Source organism: Lagopus muta, chromosome 7 (assembly GCF_023343835.1).
Source record: "Lagopus muta isolate bLagMut1 chromosome 7, bLagMut1 primary, whole genome shotgun sequence".
NCBI classification, from domain to species: domain Eukaryota; kingdom Metazoa; phylum Chordata; class Aves; order Galliformes; family Phasianidae; genus Lagopus; species Lagopus muta.
Window position 1 is genome coordinate 18,343,851 of NC_064439.1, and position 19,492 is coordinate 18,363,342.

Genomic DNA, 19,492 nt, shown 5'->3' on the forward strand with positions numbered 1-19,492 from the left:
TCTGCACGATCAGACTCTTAGATAATGTCCTCTGCTTTCATTGAGTGCTTTATTATTACAGAATACGAGAGAAATGAGTCCAGAAAACTAGATTTCATTCTCTTCCTGTGAGGTATTTGTATAACATCATTTTTTAATGTAAAACTTGAAACTTCTTAAAACTTCTTATGGAACTCAGTGAAGGCTAGATTTTGCCATCAGTTAAGTTTTGATTAAGGTTTGATTTCGGGCTGTATGTATAAAACATTAAAATTGAAATTGTGATTCAGTTGAAAAGCTCGTTTTCCTTCAGTGTGTGCTCACTGAGGATGAGTTAATGTTCCAGGGAGAGAGCTTTACATTTCACAGTTCAAAAATATTTTGCTTAGATTCCCTCTGCCTGTCTTGGATTCCTATGCTTCTCTCCCACATTCTTGAGAGTTGACAGCATAAAAAGGCAATTCCCACAAATTCAGGTAGAGGGGAATCCAGAGAAGACCCCATTTTCAATTTCTGCAGCATGGCAGCAGTTCAGGAGACCCTTCTGTTTCCTCTGCAGCTGTCTCAGTTAGATGTTTCCTTTTCCTTGAAACAGTCTGTGAGTGGAAAGAGGTAGGGGAAATTGTTATGACTCAACAGTTGGAAGTGTTAATGGCTCCCTTGTAAGCAGTTGTTTCTGTTGTTCAGACTTCTAGCAGTTTTGATACATTTCGGAGGATTTCATACCCAGCAGACAATAAATATCATCCATAAATGTATGTGCAGTCACAGACTAGATGCTGGTGGCTGCTCTTCCACCACTGCTCAGTCTGGTTATACCCTCCATACAAATACACAACAGCATAAACCTCAAAGTATGGTTTCCATAAGATGAATGTGTAGGGTTCTTTCTTAATGCAAATGGACAACAGTTGATGTTCAGTACATGTGAATTCAAACTGTAATTGAAGGCATGTGAATATGTAACATATTAACATAACCTTCATTTTACTAACTCTTTTCATTTGTGAGGAAGCCTAGAGCAAAAACCTGCTTATTCACAACTTAAGAAGGAATTGCAGCTTCCTGTGGAGCTCTGTGGCCCTACTAGGAAATAGGATGCCTCAAGCTGGCTTTCAGACATTTTGTGCCTTCATAAACAAGAGAATGTGGTATTGCGTGCAAGGGAAGGGAAGGCGTATTGTTTTCACAGCTGAGACATGCTGCAGTTTAGGTGGAGTCTCAGCCAAAAAAATCAGCTTGTAATAAGGTTTACTTGCCAGTGACAGCAAATTCTTGCTGCAATTCCTATTCAGAATTTCAGAGCAGGATGCCATGTGATTTCATTATATCCCTGTTGCTGTAGCAGTAGGAAAAAGGGAGTTACTGTTAGGTATTGTGATACAACAGCTGCTGATACTCATGTAGGATAAACTTGCCAGGCTATATGGCTACCATTGAAGACTAATTTCTAGATAATATTCCATTAGTTTCTGCTGTAATCCATATGAAGTGAATAGGGGCAATCCTTGTATGAATAAATTTGAATTGCTAGACTAGTTTCTAAAATGTAATAAAATGTGGAATATCTGTGTGAAAATACATGCAGTAGGTTTGCACACATGAGTTGAAGACCTTGTCTTTTTGAAGATGTAGTCAGAAATATAATTTTCACAAATCAGAATGGAAACCATATATTGTTATTTAATAGGAAAAATGTCCATGAGAGACTTTTTTATTTGCAATACAGAGATTTGTACTCCTTAGAGAGGCCAGAATAGTTCTCAGAAAAGAGATTGCCCTGACGAAAACTGCAATGAAGTTAACTGTTCCACCATTCCTTGAAAAATGATGAATTAAGGAAAAGGCCTTAATTAATGAATGACTGGACGCACAGACCATGAAATACTACAGAGGCAATTTGCCTCCATCCTTCCATTGGACTAGCTAGTACTTGCTAAATTCCCCTTCACCCACTATATATTATGGACTATTCATATAACTGTGACCAGTATTAATTTTACTAATATTCATTCATGCAAATAAGGAATTTTGGAATAGGTAAAAATTTTGTGTTTTCTTCTCTGGAATAACTGACATATGAGATGGTCCCTTCTAAAAGGAAAACAAATGCCAAAATAAAATACAAGACTCCATGTAGTATGAGATTATTTTTTTCATTTCTGAACAGCTACATGTGATTTTCTGTTGTAATTTCCTTCAAAATCCAATTTTAATTTATAAGAAATCCCTGTTAAGAAGTATAATTATATGATTCTGCATTCCTCACAGTAATCTACTTCAGTTCATGTTGTGGGTACGTATAATTTAGGCTTAATTATTGATGGATGATAAAATGGTGTTATAAAATGATCGTGCTTAAAGCAGTCTGTTAGTCTAATCATGACACTAATGAAACACAGTTTAATACATTTAGTGTTATCTTTTGTAATATAAGTAGCCTTGAGAATAGAAATGATGATTTTTTTGTACTATAAATACTTAATGTTAGTTATTTTAAATGCAGAATTAATCATTTTGTTGATTTTTTTTTTTTTTTTTTTTTTTTCCCAGAGCCATGTTTCCCCCCAGATATTTGATGCTTACATGACTTATTTCGTATATCCTTATAATTTAGGTTATGGAAACTTTCTAAGCTTGCAGTGTTCTGAATTTGATATGGACTCCAAATAGTTCAGAGCTTCTAATGAGGTCAATGAACAGGACAGGTATTTATTAGCACCCTGTGTGAATTAGGCCATAATTTCAGGTTTTTATTTCAACAACCTAATTATATCTGGGCTTGATATTCCAATTTAGTAATGAATACTGACTCCTGTAATGGATAGTATGCTGACAAACTGCTGCTTCTGACAGAGCACCACTGAGAGCAACAAACCTGCTAGCTAGGACATCTGTGAAAGCAGCCTTACTGACAAGCAAAGGGCAAGAAAAAGGAAAAGCAGGGAAAAAAGAAAAGAAATGAAGGGAAAGATACAGTATGCACAGGAGAAAATGCCAAGATGTATTACTGTGTTGTTCTCGACAGTTCTAAAAACAGCACTGTTCTGTATCAGGTCTCAGCATCTCCAGTCTTCAGGTTAGTGGTTTTTGCATGTTTATGCAGTCTGACTTATTCACAGTAAATTTAACTGTGCTGTGCTACTCTTTCTGTCTCCAAAAAAATAAAACTCTATAAAAGATAAGAAAATGGGTTTAAAATGAAGCAGAGTACATGTTGCCATTTTCTAGCCTATTTGAGAAGTTATGCTAAACAATTTAACTTCAGAGTTGGATAGAAATTTTTCAGTGTTGTTCATCAGAAGATAGCATTTTAAGTGCCTTTTTTTATATACTGCAATGGCTCTCTTGTGATTGATGTCACAACGCCAAAAAATTGTTTATTCAGTTTCGAGATTGTTAAGGTTACATCTTGACTGTTTTGTAAAAATGAAACCAGCTTTATGTTGAAATGTTTCACTCTGAAGAATAATGTAAGTTATAATAAAGATTGAAGTTGATCAAAATTAAATCTAGATCCTTTGAAATGTTTACCAGAAATTTTCTTTACTCAGTTCTTTGTTTTTCTTTTTAAATTTTTCTTTTACATGAACCTCTGTGATTTTTTTTTTTTAATTTTCCTTTTCATCCCAATTTGAGACAGGAGCATTTTTGACAATGAGTTCTACACTGGAAAATCATTCCTGAGATTTTCTTAATGTTGCATGTATTCCTGCACTTTTCTGGTTTTTCTGTATACTCCTGTGGCTGCTTTTTAAAAATTTAAACTATGTCCCCTAGAAGCACAGAATCTTTTGAGTTGGAAGGGACTGTTAAAGGTTATCTAGTCTAATTTGCCTTTGCTGAACAGGGACAACCACACTAGATCAGGTGCTTAGAGCCCTGTCCAGCCTGAACTTGTCTCTACAGGGACAAAGCATCCACTACTTCTCTGGGCACCCTGTGCCAGTGCCTCATTGCCCTTATTGTGAGAAACATCTTTATATCCCTCTAAATCTCTCCTCTTTTAGTTTGAAACTTTTTCTTTAGAGAATATCCCCTTCTGACTCAGTGCTGCGGGGATGCTGCAGAGTTCTGTACATCATCTCCTCTTCACCTTCTCTAACATCTCTGGGAGTCCTTACCAGTCTTTATGCTAATGGATCATTTAATGTACCTTTATAATCCAGACTACATTATGTCTCACAAGAGACAGATTGTCTGTTAGACCTGTTTCTTCAATATCTTTTTTTCATGTCCAGCAACCAGCTCATGCTGGCTACATTTGATTTAATCATACCTAAACTTCCATTTCAAATACTGTGGACTAAGATATTAAGAATCTAAAATATAAATGCATGGTATCACACAGAAGCAGTCTATGTTAGTTGAGATACAGTTTGGACCTGAGTGCTGCGACATCTGGAGGGAAGCATCTGTGAGAGGCTCAGTTCTGCTGTGAACTGAACTCAGAGCTGATGCAGAACTGGGGTTCATGGGAGCTTACCTTGGGACAACAGAGCTGATCTAGCAGTTTGCTGCCTTCTGCTGTCTATGGCCTTGGATGCCTGGTCCTGCCTCCTGTCTTGCACTGCGTGTGTTGCTGGTCTGATCCCTTTCTGAAACTAAGTGTCCTTTGGTGAGCATCACTGCTTTGATGGTATTTTCTGCTCCAGGGACACAGCTGAATGATTTCTAAGGAAAAAGCAGAAGAGATAAGGAATTGAAAACTATGAGAAAGATATTTTCTCAAGATTGTAATGGCTACTGTGGATGATACAACATGTGGAGAAGAAGGCAGCAGAAAGACAAAACGCAGGAAGGACCTAAATATATGTGGAACAGCAGCTTTATCTGTTTTGGGAGAGCTATCCAGTAGCACAAAGATGCATGATGATGCCATATTCCAGCTTTACTGCTATTTTATGCCCTTCAGAAAATCTACAGACACAAACCAGTAATAATCATTGTCCTTTTTCTTTCTGCTCTGCCATGCTGCTGTTATTGCTATGTTTTAGTGAGTTCTTTGCATTCTTCATGGCGTGGTAATAATACTATAAGTAGAGATAACACCAAAGCCTAAATGCTTTAAACTGCATTATGCCTATAAGAATAAGTGAAGGAGTTAATATTGTACATATGATCCAGTAGATGGCATGTACTACAGTAAATGGCAAAAATGTAGCAGTTAATGGAGTGGATACATTGTTTTACTGTGGATTATCTAAGTTCTGCTATTCAGAAGAATTAAAGAGAGTTTAAGTACAGTGTTGATAAAATATTATATCTTGGAACCTGTCCTTTAAAGAATTTTTCTTTTCAGCATAAACTGTTACAAACTTTTTTTAAACCTTGTAGCTGTGTAATACTCTCTTTATTATCCTTTTCCTATTTCCACAGCCTGACCTTTTTCTTTCATGGTTGTTCTCAATGCACATCACTCTCTGCTGTCTGCTGCATTGCCCTGATACCCACCCATCATTCAAACACAAACATTTTTTCTGTTTCTTGGAGGCTTCTTTGTGTTTGTTTTTGACCGTGTTCATTTATTTCCTCTCTTTTCTCTGAGGAAGGAAAAAAAAAACCCACTATAGTAAGCAAAATATGATAAATTCCTGCTAACAGGTAATTTTAAAATAAGTATGTCTTAATTCATAAGTTGAGAAAGACAAAAAAAAAAAAAAAAAAAAAAAAAAAAAAAGAAAGTTTTGATACATCAGAATGTATCTGGTAAAGTCTTAATGCAACAAGAAGAAACTTCCACCTATACTTCTGGGAGCAATGGTCAGCCCTTAGATCCCTCACCAATAAATCTGGCTTCAGCTAAATGAATTTCATGTTCTACCACTGTGTTTTATTGTCCCCTTAGGTTAACTAAACCATTGTTTTTGCTGCTGCTGCAGTCAGTGATGTTATAGAACTTTGTACTTTGGTCTGAGTCAAAAGATTGCAGGTAACTATGGATGATGATGATGATGATGATGATGATAAGTCAAGCTCTTTTTTCTTCATCTTTTAATCTCACTTTGAGTTATTTTTATGTCACTAAAAACACAGCTCCAAACTGATGTCTCTTCACTGATCTATTTATTTTGTGCTTCCCAAATGTATTCCAAGTAGACAACTGTCTGAAGGTTGCTTAACTCTTTTTCTTAAATGTTTTGTTAAAAACTATTGTTTGATTTATTTATTTTATACAGCTCTCATATAGTATTCTTTTAATGGAAAAAAAGTCTGGAATTATTCAGTCGTCTTCAACACTGATTTCAAATGCTCTCTCCATAAGACTGATGGGTACTTATTGAAGCTATTTGATCCTAGAAGTTCCTCCCTTTTGTTTGTATAGAATGTTCTCAGATGCTTCCTAGAATCTTCAGCGCTTTGAAACATGTTTTATTTCCCATGATTTATGTTTTCTGTTGTGGCAGAGAAAATAGTAAGCTGATACTTTGTGACAGTTTGACAAATTTTTCTCACCTTGTGAGAAGCTGATTGCAAAAGAGGAAAGCACATCTTGGACCCACTGCTGATGAGTGTCACGGAGGAGGGAGGTACAGGTTACCCTCCACAAAATAAACTTGCCAGCTTGGAGGATATAATGAAGCAAACCATCAGTTAGCCTTAAACTGGTGGGACAATTGGTAGGAGTTAAGAAATATCCATTCTGGGGAAGGAAACAAGAGTCAACAGTTTCTCCTGGCATGTTCAGTTCTTTGGGAAGAAGGAAGGGATGCTCAGGGAAGGGTGTCTGTCCCTGCCAGGGAAAAGCCACAGTCCTTTGTGGTTGCAGAGCAATTAGTATGCTGGGTAGTCAGCAGCCAGTGCTTGCTTCAGGTACTACTTCCTGTGGAGTTAAAACGTTCAGGCTGTTCTTTGTTTTGAACCCACATGGCAAATTTACTGGTATGAGGAGATGAGGCTCTGTTGCTTTCTATGAAGTGGCTTATGTTTATGCTGGTGGTGATTTAGATAAAATATATTCATTCTGGCTTGATAGCAGAACCTTTTATTAAATTATATTTTTCTCTATTTTCTCATGAAGAATTATATCTGGTCATGTGCAAATATCTTGAAACAACACTGAAACATAAATTATTTGATGAACTACTCAGGACTATTCACTTAATGCATGATAATCCTATGAGTGTGTTAACAAGCAGCAATTCTCTGATGATTAAACTGCTTTAAAATGTCTTTGTACTCATATGCCGTTAGAATGAACTTGGCACTTCTAAAACATCCATTATTCATCATGTTCCAGTGTTGCATCTGACTGTGTATCACTTTAATTTCACTCACCTAACAAAGCAATCCATTCATTACAATAGTTTGCAACATATTTTCTAAATCAGAAAAAATCTGATTAAATATGCAGTGTTACTTATCATGAAAAATACAGTAGAATGAAAAAATAGCATCCCAAATCATAATTACATACTTAATGAATTCGAATATGCCAAGTAAAACTAAATGGATATCTTAAGAAAAAACTTTGTTGAAATTAATAATGCTGTTAGCTGGGGAAGCAGGTTATGTAAAACTTTGACCTTTCTTCTAGAAATATTTCAGCAAATAATTTCTCAGTGGTCTATGTTCATCTGTTGTCCTGATCATTCAGGAAGGAGACAGGGACAGAGCATTATTGTTGCAGATAGAAATACTTGTTGCATATATACTTTTCTTATTTTTTTTTCTCTGCTCCTTCTTTATTTTTTTGTTCTACAATGCCTGCGTCCTGCAATTCCTTGTCAACTCCATTAATCCTATATTAATTTTGTTCCTGCTTCAATCAGCATGTGATGACTGCTCTCCCCAGCATGCCCAAGAGAAGTATCTCACAAAGCATCAGACTGCTGAGGAGACTTCTGTATGAAAATTTTTTACTCATGGGCTGTATGATCTCAAAATCATGACTTTTGTCAGAAGAATTTACTGGAGTGCAGGCTAAGTGACCCACTGTTCAATTGCATTTTATTACCAATGTAGCCAAATGAGTTTCTGATTCAAGTAGTAAAATTCTGATAAATGGCAGTGGAGATGGACTAATAATCTCCAAAGAAGCCAGAAAACTTTATTCTCAGATCAACGTCTTGCAAAACATACACAGACATGAGGTGATTAAACTTTTCAACTCTGGATTTTGACAACCACTTCAGTCTTAATTTTGCTTTAAAAATGCTTCCTGGGCCTACTGGAAAATTAGTGAATATGAACCTATGCTTGTTTCTAAGAGGTTTTGGTCACATGTTTTTAATACATTCTGATTCAATCTGTTGCCAAATTTGGATGTTTGAACAGATAAGAAGGATTACTTATGCTTTCCTAGCAAACAACAAATTTAGGGAGTCCCTGGTTGTATTAACTCTTTCAACAACTCATTGGTACAATGAAAGTACAAGTATTAATCATTAACAGATGGATAACAGAATCCCTAAAATAGAACTGTTAAAGATAATGGGAACAAAATACCTGTGGAAGAGAAGTAGTTGTGTGGTTAAGAGGAAGATAGTGAAAGAGGTAGACTTGGAAAAATATAAATAACCAATGATCTCTATGCTTGGCGAAGAGTGTTGATGGAATCAGAGTAAACCAAGGAACCCAACTGTGGACTCACAGGTTTACATTCTTGTCTCTTCCTTTTAATCAGTTTTGTTTTGTTCATAGACCAGTAAGTAAGAGTTAGTTTGCAATGAGTTAGGAATTAATCATGGGTACTTCCAATTAGTACACTTCTGAAATGATTCAGCATATAGATTCATTTATCATTCTTTCTCTGAAAAAATGGCAGTTTATGGTACATGACATTTAGTGAGTCATCTGTGGCACTATTAATGCTGAGTTAGTGGTATCTCAAGCTTCAGGATGCCTTTTTATAGTAAAACTCCTCAAGGTATGTTAAGCTTTTCTTTCCATCTAACCTTGATAGTGTTTGTGGATATATTGCTATAGCTTTGCCTACATTTATGTATAATTCAACATATGGAAAGCGTTATGTTGTGCATGCAAATAATTCTGAATTCACTATTTCATACTATGGAATTGTTATTTACAGTGCAAATAATCTACAGGTTCTACAAATTTCTAGATGAGGACTTTAAAAAAAAACAACAAAAAACAAAACAAAAAAAAAAACAAAAAAACCCAAACCAAAACAACAACAAAAAAAACCCCTGCCATTAATGTGTCTCTGTTTCTTTACCACACAGCCCCTGTTCTCCCTGGGGCATATCAGCAAAGCCAGTCCCAAGGATATGGATACATGCACCAGACCAGTATGTCGTCTATGAGGTCAGTGCATTCACAGCCTCATCCAGCAGGCCTGGTGAGTACTGGATTTCATAACCAATTATGTTTGGCAAGCAATCTTATCAACCATTGTGAGACTTCTTAAAGATAGGAGAATTGGTCCCCCGAGCACTACAGTCGGACTTCCTGACTGTCCTAGTTCTAATTGTAAGTGATAGCCCAAATGTAGGAGAGGTGTTCAGTGACTGAGGGCAGTGACAAAAAAAAAAAAATGAAGGAGAACTGAATGGGTATGCAGCTATTTTTATTTTTTTTTCCCTTTGGAAGTGGGAAGGGAGTGGCAGAGGGAGTGTTGTGCATTTTTCTGTTTGAACACTTTGTATATAAAGTTATATTTTAGTAGTTATTGTATTTTTTGTTGTTATTATCACTGCATACAGATTTTGCAGTGCAGATCTCATCACCTTTTACCATAAGAGTGTCAACTTGTTGAACTGCTTTAAATTGGTGTATATTTTACCTTGTTTAGAGGTGAAGTATTTAATTCTGAATGAAACCTAAAGCTTTATAGAGGAAGGAAGTTTTTACTTGAGCTGAAAGAAAAAGTGAGTTGTCCTTTTGACAAGAAGTTGCATTTTCTTTAAAACTGAAACTCTATGGTATTTTATGTTATAAAGGTGGTTTGGGGACGTCTGTTTTCTCAGCTGCTTTTGAGCTGAAGGGGCTAACTTGCTGGGAATTCTGGGATCCAGATAATTGCATCTTTGGGCAAGCCAATAACCAGAGAAACTCTTTGGGTGCCTGCATGACCCTTGTGAAATGGTTGGTGCTGGAATCAACCTTTCATTTCAAAAGGTAACTCAAGGTACCTGGGAAGCAGACTGATTTCCCAGCCAGAGCGAGAAAATGGGGGAGCTGGAAGCCTGGGCTTTGCCAGCAGGTTTGCTAGTGAGTAGGAAGCAAACCAAACAGCCTTCAAATGCTGGAATGGAGATGCCTGAAAATCTGGAAATCCACTTAGCATACCTTGTAGCTCTGTGGGTAGGTGTCTTATTTTTCCTTCTCAAACTGACTTACTGAGTGGGCTGCTTGTTGAAAAAATACTATTATTTGAGTCAGATTGAGAATAATCATTTGCCTCCTTTCGTAACTGGTAGTTTGAGGGTGACAAGAAACGGAAGGGAGTGAAGTTACAGCATTTGAAATATGGAGAATAGGCTGAATCTTTTCAGCAGGATTTCTTATCCCTTCTGTGAAACAATGTTGTTATTTGGCATTCTTTAGAGTGATAGTAGCTGTTTATCATGGGACAAAAACAAAACCAGTGAATGTTGTGGTATAAACTGATTTTGTTGCAGTTTGAGTGAATTTCTTTGAAGATAAGAAACCAAACATTTCTAGAGGGAGAAAATCCAGGAGTGCTCTCCTGATGCTGCCTGCTAACTTGGCAGCCTGGTAAGGGAGGCAGCCGTAATTTCACCACCACTGGGGTGACTACTCTGCTCCAAAAGAGGCATATCTGACACAGTTACAAACCTGGTATGCTCTCTTGTCTTTCTGCTGTCATATCAAAAGACCTTTTTTTAGCCTGTACAAATTGTTCATACAGGCAGGATAAGTTACACTCAACTATTAAAGTGGCATAAGACTGTCTCAGAGTCCCTGCTTGGGGCACTGTTCTGAAGTGCAGATTCATACAGACTGAAGACTGATGGCAACCTGTGATCCTAACTTTTTTTTCCTGTATGAATTGTGTTATTTATGATTTTCAGCTTTTACTGACTTTCTACAAGCAGATTTGCATAATGGGCAGAATTAAATTGTTGCTCACTGTACAGAATGCTTAGTAACAACTCCCTGAAGGCTTCAGCCAGGCTGTGTTTACCTCTTTGGAAAACAGCAGTGTATTCTGAAGCCTTCAGACGTCTGAAAGTGGTGGGAAAACAAAATCCACATTGCAAGTTGACTTCCCCTGATAGCTGCTCTGTGTGAAGGCCTTTGCAACCGGTGCTTTTCCTGATCCAGAAGATTAAGATAAATTGATGGTGAATTGGAAATATGCATGTGTTGTCTCATGTTTGGGTGCAAAGCTAGGAATATGATAGCTAGGCTTCAGTGCTTCATAAGCACAAAGATTACAGTTTTTCCTAAGCAGAAGCTACAGATTAGACCTTTGGAGGGAGCAGATAAGAGCCTATTTGACCTCAACCTTTTCTTTCATCCTCTTTTGCTTTCAGACCTGCTAAACTCACTACTGACAGAGGAATAATTCACTAAAATGTATTTTAAAAATCTCTGCTTTCAGTCCTTCAAGCATTGTAATTCTCAATTATATAGACCTGACTACATTCTGAAGTGATAATTAGCCATTAAAATCTAACAGGATTATTATGGAGATTTCTCCTGACAGCCATTTAGCACCTAATTAGGTGTTAAGGCCATAAATTTGGGTTTCTCAGAAGCAGTTAGGGCCCTAATAATTTTTTTTTAAAGTTTAAAATTACCTCTTGTCTTCACACCTTTGCCACCAGAAAGGAGACAGCAGTAGTTCTACAACATCATGTTCCAAGGATGAGAGACCATCCTTTCTGGCTGAGCAAATTCTCTGGTTTTTCTAGTGTATGTTAGTCTTATTTAACCTCTTTTTCTGTCTTTGCCCATTTAGGAGCTACCATAAGGATGGCTCAAAGGAAAATTTATTCCCTGCCACTTGCCACATTTGAACTTATCACCATTTATATTAAATGAATGTATTAAATAAATGCTTTTTTTTTTTTTTTTTTTTTTTTTGAAACAAACTACTACTAGCTGCTGCTGACCTTGTTATAGTAGCATATCTTTCACTGGTTTTGGAGTTAGTTTCAAGGCTCAGTGGAGAGATCATTTGAAATAGTTGGAAAAAATGAGAATCTTGAAGGTAGAGACCATTCCCCAGGGCTTTCTGACCACTAGTTTTCTGATCTGTGGATCTTTAGTGGATTTTTTGATGGTGGTAGAACTCTCCCAATTGTTTTCTTTGTGGTTTTTTATTTTATTTTATTTTTTTAATATCACCTTCCATGTACCCTTGGAAGTTGTGGAATAACTATTAAGAATCATATACTGAAAATCAGTACTGGGCACAGCCAGGACTGTGACTTGGGCAGTAACATTATGAAACAGAACAATTGCACGGAGTAAGATATAAATACAGTTTAGAGTAGGCTTGTCAGACAAGGTAACAGTAAACCAGAAATTGCTTCCTCTAATGTTTAATCTGTTTTACCAATGATAAAGCCAGAGTTAAGACCAAAAAGTGCATTTTCTTGTGGAAACAGTAATGAGTTTCCCCATCATGTTTGGGTTAGATGATCCCACATGATGAAAAAACGACCTTGTCACTGCCTATATGTGAAACTCCATCATTTCTAGAAATCATTTCATTAAAAACCAAACTCAAATAGCATATATCAGGTGTATCTAAAACTAATCCAGAGTTATATTCCTCAGCTAGGAAAGCACTTTTTACTATTTAAAACATTTGTCAGAAAAATTCATCCAGATATCTTAACGTATATATATATATATATATATATATATATATATATGATAGCAATTGATTACTATCTACAATGCTTGAATTGCTCTTGATTTCATCTGAGAGACAGAGAAAGGAGGAGAAAGCACTCTTGGGAATTTAAAAATGAATAAACCATAGCATTTTGTAAATTGTCAGCAGAAGTAAATATTCTGTTTAGGAAGAAATTGAAAATCTTTGCTTGCAGCTAACAGAAGTGTAGAAAAATTTGGCTTAGCTAACTACAGAAATTCTTGTTCTGTTTAGATCAATCTTTTATGTGAGCATTTAAAAATGAGTGTCATAAACACTATTTTTGCAGACGTACATTTTTTTGTCTTGTTTTCACTAGATAATAAAGAAGTTTGTAATTCTTGATTTAGAGTAAGAAACCAGTGTGATGAAAGGCATTCAAAGAGATGAAAATATGATCTGTAGTAAAGATGTAGCAGAAGCTTTTTGGGAATTATGCAAAGAGGCTATAGAAACAGGCCACGGCAGGACGTAGAAATGTTACTAGTGAATATGTGAAACAACAGCTGGAATATTTCAAGAGACAGTGAATAGCCTGATAGCCTGATATTTGTTTATATCAGGGCTTCGAACCACGTAGATTCACATAAATAATTATTCTGGTACTCAGAAAAAGTGAGTATATTATTTGAATATTTGGCAGGGCATGAGGTCTGTTGCCTCTGTTCAACAGATAATTTGTTAGATTTCTCCCCTTTTTCTCCCTTATCCTTTTTCTCCCCTTCCCTCTTCTCCCCTCCCTTTTTTTCCTCTGAGTAAAGAAGAGAGATAAACTATTTCTGCTCAGGACTGAGACTTTACAGATTTGTTTTCTTTCCTTCAACAGAGAACATACAGAGCTATGTATGACTACAGTGCTCAAGATGAAGATGAAGTTTCCTTCAGGGATGGTGACTATATAATCAACGTGCAACCAATTGATGATGGCTGGATGTATGGTACTGTTCAGAGAACTGGGAAAACAGGAATGCTTCCAGCAAATTATATTGAGTTTGTTAACTAATTTTTGTCTCTAGTCCTTTGAGCTTTGTTATGATTTACTCAGAATCTAATCTTTTAGAAAAAGTGAAAAGAATCTTTTAAGACCACGTGTTCATTACTTTATTGCTACTATGACAGTCTGCATTTTCACTCAGAATCCAATTTAGAGTCCCTTAAATACGGATGAATAAACAAGTGCTTTGAAAACAGCATGGCTTATAATAGTGCTCCCTAAAAATAAAATAAAAAAAATATATATGAAAGCCTGGTGCTGCTAATCCTATAAAATCAATATGCTTAAAGAGAAAATATCTTTTCCCTACATTTCAGAGAGGTTGTTTCTCTTTATAGTAACCATAAAATTGATTCGCTTCTTATGGGAGACTTCTAATGCTTGAGAAGGTAACATCCTCATAAAAATAAAAGTGTTAGTTAGAGAATTTGATCATTTGAAATAATACCAAGTAATACGTTTGTAAAAAACAAAACAACACAACAAACCTACTGCCCAGCAGCCTTACAATGAAAAGGTTTATTTTGACAGTAAAAATTTCCCAACTCTCACCTGCATTTATTCCTAGATTACCCATTTTATGTTTTTCACAGTGACCTCTTCTATCAGCTTGGCTTGCATCCTAGTCCATCAGTTAGATCCATGCCTGGTTTCATGGTTCTTCAGTATCTTTCCCACAGAAAATTCCTTGTGGAAATTATCTTGATTATAAAAGCTATCATGTCTTCTGTTTCCGTCAAATAATACTTTGCATTTAAATATAAACTTCCATTAGGGCAGTGTTACTTCCTTTACTTTCCCCTGTACTGCTGTAAATAGTGTGTGAGGCCCTGGTGCTGTGCAGTCACACAAAGCATGCAGGCATATCCCTTCATCTTGCCACAGGTAACTTGCTTAATGGCTGCCTTGCTAATGAGCTAATGTACTTACCCTGCTGCAGAAATAGTTGCACCTCCATTGAAGAGTGGAGAAGAGCAGAAAAGAGCTCTGGTTATTGTAGTGCATTTCAGCTCAATGGCCTATTTCAGTTTCCTCCAAAATTTTTGATGATCTGACAGTGAGTTGTATGTTTACAAAATGATTAATGAAGGAGAAACATAACTTTCTTTTGAAATTTATTCCTTTTCATAACTGAAACTGAAGGGAAAACTAGCAAAAAAACCCAACCTTCAGCATACTCTATTCCATTAAGCTTCAGTTTCTACCATGAGTAGAAAACAGTAAAAATATTTTGCTGACAAACCTTGCTCCTTGGTGACAATGAACTTATGATTAGGAAATGAAGGAATCAAGTCTCAATCTATGAGACTGAGAGGAGAGCTTAAAATAAATGGTGACATAACAGACCTGTAAGAGAAGTTATGTCACAGTCTTGAAACACAAGGAAGTTCCTCTTGCTTTAAGGGGATGCCAGGATGGTGCTGTGTTCCCTCCCAAATAAAACTCTGTGAGGAAGGACAAGTTCGTGTGGAACTTAGCAGTTCGTGTGGAAGCTTACTCATGTGAATGCATACAAACATAAAGAAATAATGAAGAAATAATGTTTTTGCTGATAATGTGATTTGTGGTATTCAACCATATGAGAAAGAAGTTAATTTTGGAGTAGGTGTCGTGTTGATCCTGCACTGACATTGTCCCATTTCTGAAATGTTAAGAACAGAACTACTGCAGAATTTATACATAATTTTGTATGTCATATTTCACAAAATAAGGAAGTCTGCTGTATCTGTTTAAACAACAAAGAAGGAAGGCAGTACAGATTTGTTGCAGCAACTGAAAGTTGTCAGTGCAAATACTTCCTAGCTGCATTTCTGCATACAATTAGAAATTGGAAAGTTTAAGCAGACTTTTTTCCTGTTGTTAACAAGGGGCGAGTCCCATGCTGCTAAACAGGGGGTGGGATGACTGCATTTGAAAAAGCAAAAAAAGAAAAGAAGGTAAAAGGTCATGAAATTGTCTATACTTTCTTGTCTGCTGCCTAATTTCAAGGCCAAAGCTAACTGGGAGCATCTAACTTCAAAAAAAGTGATTTAAAACCAGGAATGTGAGCCTGTAAATGTGCAATCTGTATGGCTTACACTGCTGTCATTTTAAATACTTGAAAGACAAGAGCTCTAACAGACCCTTATGCATTACTGGTGACTTCCACGTTAAATTTGCTAGCTTTGCAAGTCAAATGGGTTTTTCAAAAGGCTGCTGTGATAGGCACAGCTAGAAACTCTCAAAAAAGCAGTCTGTTTGTGCATTGGTTTTCATCAACAGCAAAGAGAGAAATCCTATCTTAAAGTAGGTGGCAAATTTTTCTGATGATGCCTGGGGCGGAATTGGATATCACTTGCTGCTATGATGCTCTATTTGTTCTGTAATGCTGACAGCAATACAAACAAGTTGGCAGAGTTGGCAGTTTGCTAACCAGACATGAATGCAAAGAAATGGAGCAAACAGATATTTTGCATCAAATTGCAAATTTTAGTCACAGAAAAGCAAGTCTCAACATTAGCTTTCTTTCTTTGTAAGTGGGGAGATGGCTTCCAGAGTTGAATGTCTAACGAAAAGTAAATAAAAAAAATGAACATTTGATCTCACTGGAGAACTACGTCGTGCAAAACAACCGAAATAAAATGCTGTTTATGAATTTTGAATATTCAGTTGCCTGGCAAAGCACCTAAAGCAATTGTGAAATAAAAAAGTCAAGGAAGAAAAACAGTATTGTATTTCTCATTGAAGTGGTATGTCAGCAGAATTTTTAAGATCTGTTTTAAGATACTCATTTATGTAGTCAGGTTTTTATGTTATATGTACTCAGCAATTATTGTTCATTTGGAACGTTTCCTCTTTTTTAATATACAACAAACTTTTTTCCCATTGTGCAAATGTGTTCTGAACAGTGCTATCAAAGTTCACAAATTATCAGAGTGCTATTTTCAAACTGTTGTATAAGATCTGAAATTTACAATGTACGAAGAATAGGTCAGCAACCAAATTGTGCCAGCACGACTTTTTCAAGGCATATGTTGGAGTCTGTTACATGCTTTGGAATGTAGGGGTGAACAGATGTTGTATGCTGTCCTGTCACCTTTAAAATGTGCATTCCTTTTTAACACTGCATGTTCTTCTCACTGTGCTTTTTTTCCTGTTAACAACATTTTTCTGGGGAAAGAGTTCTGAGGAACCAAATTTCCCAAGATATTCCAAAGTTCAGGCTGGAAGCTCATATGTTCCCATTTTAAGCATTTTAGAAACAAGGAAGTTATGCTAACGTTTTTACTAATCTATGTATAAATATATAAAACTACATAGAGCACATTCATACATATACACAAGAACAAATGGGTGCCTTGCTTTTCATTACTTTTTCTTGCCTAGCTTATCTTCATTTTCTAAACAAAGCTACTTACAGATCCTGCATTTTTCATTATGGAACATTAGCATTTAATCTTGATGAAACAGGGTTTTCTTGATTACATTTGACGTACCATAAACCACTTAAACAGATTGAGATTTGACAGAGATTCACCTCCTGTGGATTGTGTTTGTGACAAATGTGTCCATAGCGAGTGTTACTCGGGGATGCAGAAGGTCTCCAATGTTTGGAAAAGGTAGTAATTTTAGCTTTTATTGTACATGCAAGGCATGCCATCTTGTACAATGAAAAAGAAATGGTGTGTAAGTCTTTGGCAGAAAGTGGTACAGGGTATAAAATGTTAGATTTTAATTATGTTGATTAATACTCCATTTAAAATACAGAATAAGCTTTAGTTAGTAAATGTTTAAATAACATGCTGGAACAGACAGAAGATGCTGTTGAAAGATCTCCAAACTGATGTGCTGGCAAATGCAAAGTACTGGTGAGCTGTAGAAGAGTAAACCATTTTGCAGTGCTTTAGTGATTTTCTCCAGCTTTATGCAATAGGAATCCTGTTTCCCTTTTTGAAAGAAAACCTGAAAGCTGTATTTCCTAAACTGCCTGCATTACAACAGTATATTGAAAGGAATTTCATATGCTTCTTGTGTCTGATAAATAGAATTTGCATATTGTACTTAAGTTGTAATCCAGTTGTTGTTGACATTTGTTTAATTATTATTATTTTAGAGGGGAAAATAAGCTATACTGTAGCATTTCAATCATGTGTATTTAATAGTACTCTTAGAAGTTGCTACACTGTTGGAAGACAGCAATGACTGTATTAACATTGATTAGCATGATGTGGAAAATCTCAGCTGTTGGTTTTTGCGGTGTGATATAAAAAGCAAAAATGAACCGCTGTGCAGTTTGGCTTATGTTTGCTTTCAAGTGTGTAAAAGTTTTAGTTATCTTGCAAAACTACTGTATTTGGAAGTATACAGTTCTGAAGGTAACAATTGTTTTTCAAAGGACAGATATACTTACTCTTGGATCATATGATGTATCATCTTAATTTGGCTTTTGTTATGCAGAAAGTTAACACCAGCTATTAAAATATATTTTAGTAGAAATGCTTTAATTCCTGTTTTTTCCTCTACACTGTGAATATTTAAGCCTTGGTGGACTAGAGCAACATCATGCTGCCCAAAGTACTAACCTATGCAAACTAGTTCACATTTCAGTTGATGTCACAGTGGATGTAACATAACAATTTATTTTGCATAACATTGAAAGTCATTCAAATAAAATGTTAAACCTAGCGCTATGTATGTATTATATTCACAGTCAATCCTCTGCAAAGCTACTATGCCCATTAAAATAAGCTACTGAAGCTGAGTATTGTTCTAGCTAAGTAAGGATGCTGTGACTTTTCAAACTGAAGGGGAATATATAGTGCTATTTCAAGGTTGATCTCAAGAAATGTTTTAGAAAACAGCAGTTTATTTCAGAAATGCACTCTTCTCAAAGGGTTGATTAGCCTTTTCAGTCTGTCTGTAACCCTTCATTAGAACAGTAAGTTACATTCTATGTCCCTTGTTTTGTTTAAATAAACAAAGGTAGTAAGTGAATGAGGTCCTCTGATTTGGCTGATGTCGGTTTTCTGATCTTTGAATAGGCGTTTGAAAATAACTTGGGTTACTATCCCCTTAAATACAGCTTTAAATACAAATATGGGTCTTGGGCTATCTCTGTTTACTTACATGAATAGATTATTTTCACAGAATTGTATTAAAGTTTAAATTGAAATAAAGTCCAGAAGTACCTTGGAAGTGTTCTACCAGAAGCAGCTGAAGATTGTTTTGCTTAAGGATATATTTTATTAATTTCAGTGTTTAATGCACAATTTTTGTAGAGTGTTAGTTTGAAGAAGGCTGATAACAAGGAATGGGAACAAATGACAGATATAAATTAATTGGGTTAGTTCATTCTAGGTAAGTTATACACATCTGCTACCAAGGTAATTTAGGAAATACATGTTAGCACTTCTTATGAAGTTTAATTAATTATACAGCTTTGATTCCATACTTCGTTATGCTTTTCTATCTTTAAATGCCTTCAGTATTCCAGAATCCAACCTATATATATATCATAAGAAACAATGATTTTCAGTAAGAAAAGACTTAAGAGCTGCCAGAATTAGCATTGTGTAATTGGGGTGTGTTTTACTTACAAATCTCTTCATAATCTGCTAGAATAACTGGAGTACTTGATTTTTTAACTGTATCCTAAATACATTTTTCAGGTGAAGGTTCTTGCCCTTTGAGCTGCTGATGTTAAGTCTGTAGGAGTCAGGGCAGGA

General features: G+C 35.9%; 1 protein-coding gene across 6 annotated transcripts in view; it reads left to right on the forward strand.

Moving 5' to 3' along the window:
- Positions 1–18,761, forward strand: part of NEBL (nebulette) — a 239,758-nt gene extending 220,997 nt beyond the window's left edge. For all 6 annotated transcript variants that reach the window (XM_048950462.1, XM_048950463.1, XM_048950458.1 and 3 more), the window contains 2 exons: positions 9,165–9,280; positions 13,620–18,761. In XM_048950462.1, coding sequence (XP_048806419.1) covers positions 9,165–9,280; positions 13,620–13,796 — 293 coding nt within the window. In that variant the 3' untranslated portion in view covers positions 13,797–18,761. The remainder of the gene's footprint in view (positions 1–9,164; positions 9,281–13,619) is intronic.
- Positions 18,762–19,492: the final 731 nt, after the last annotated feature.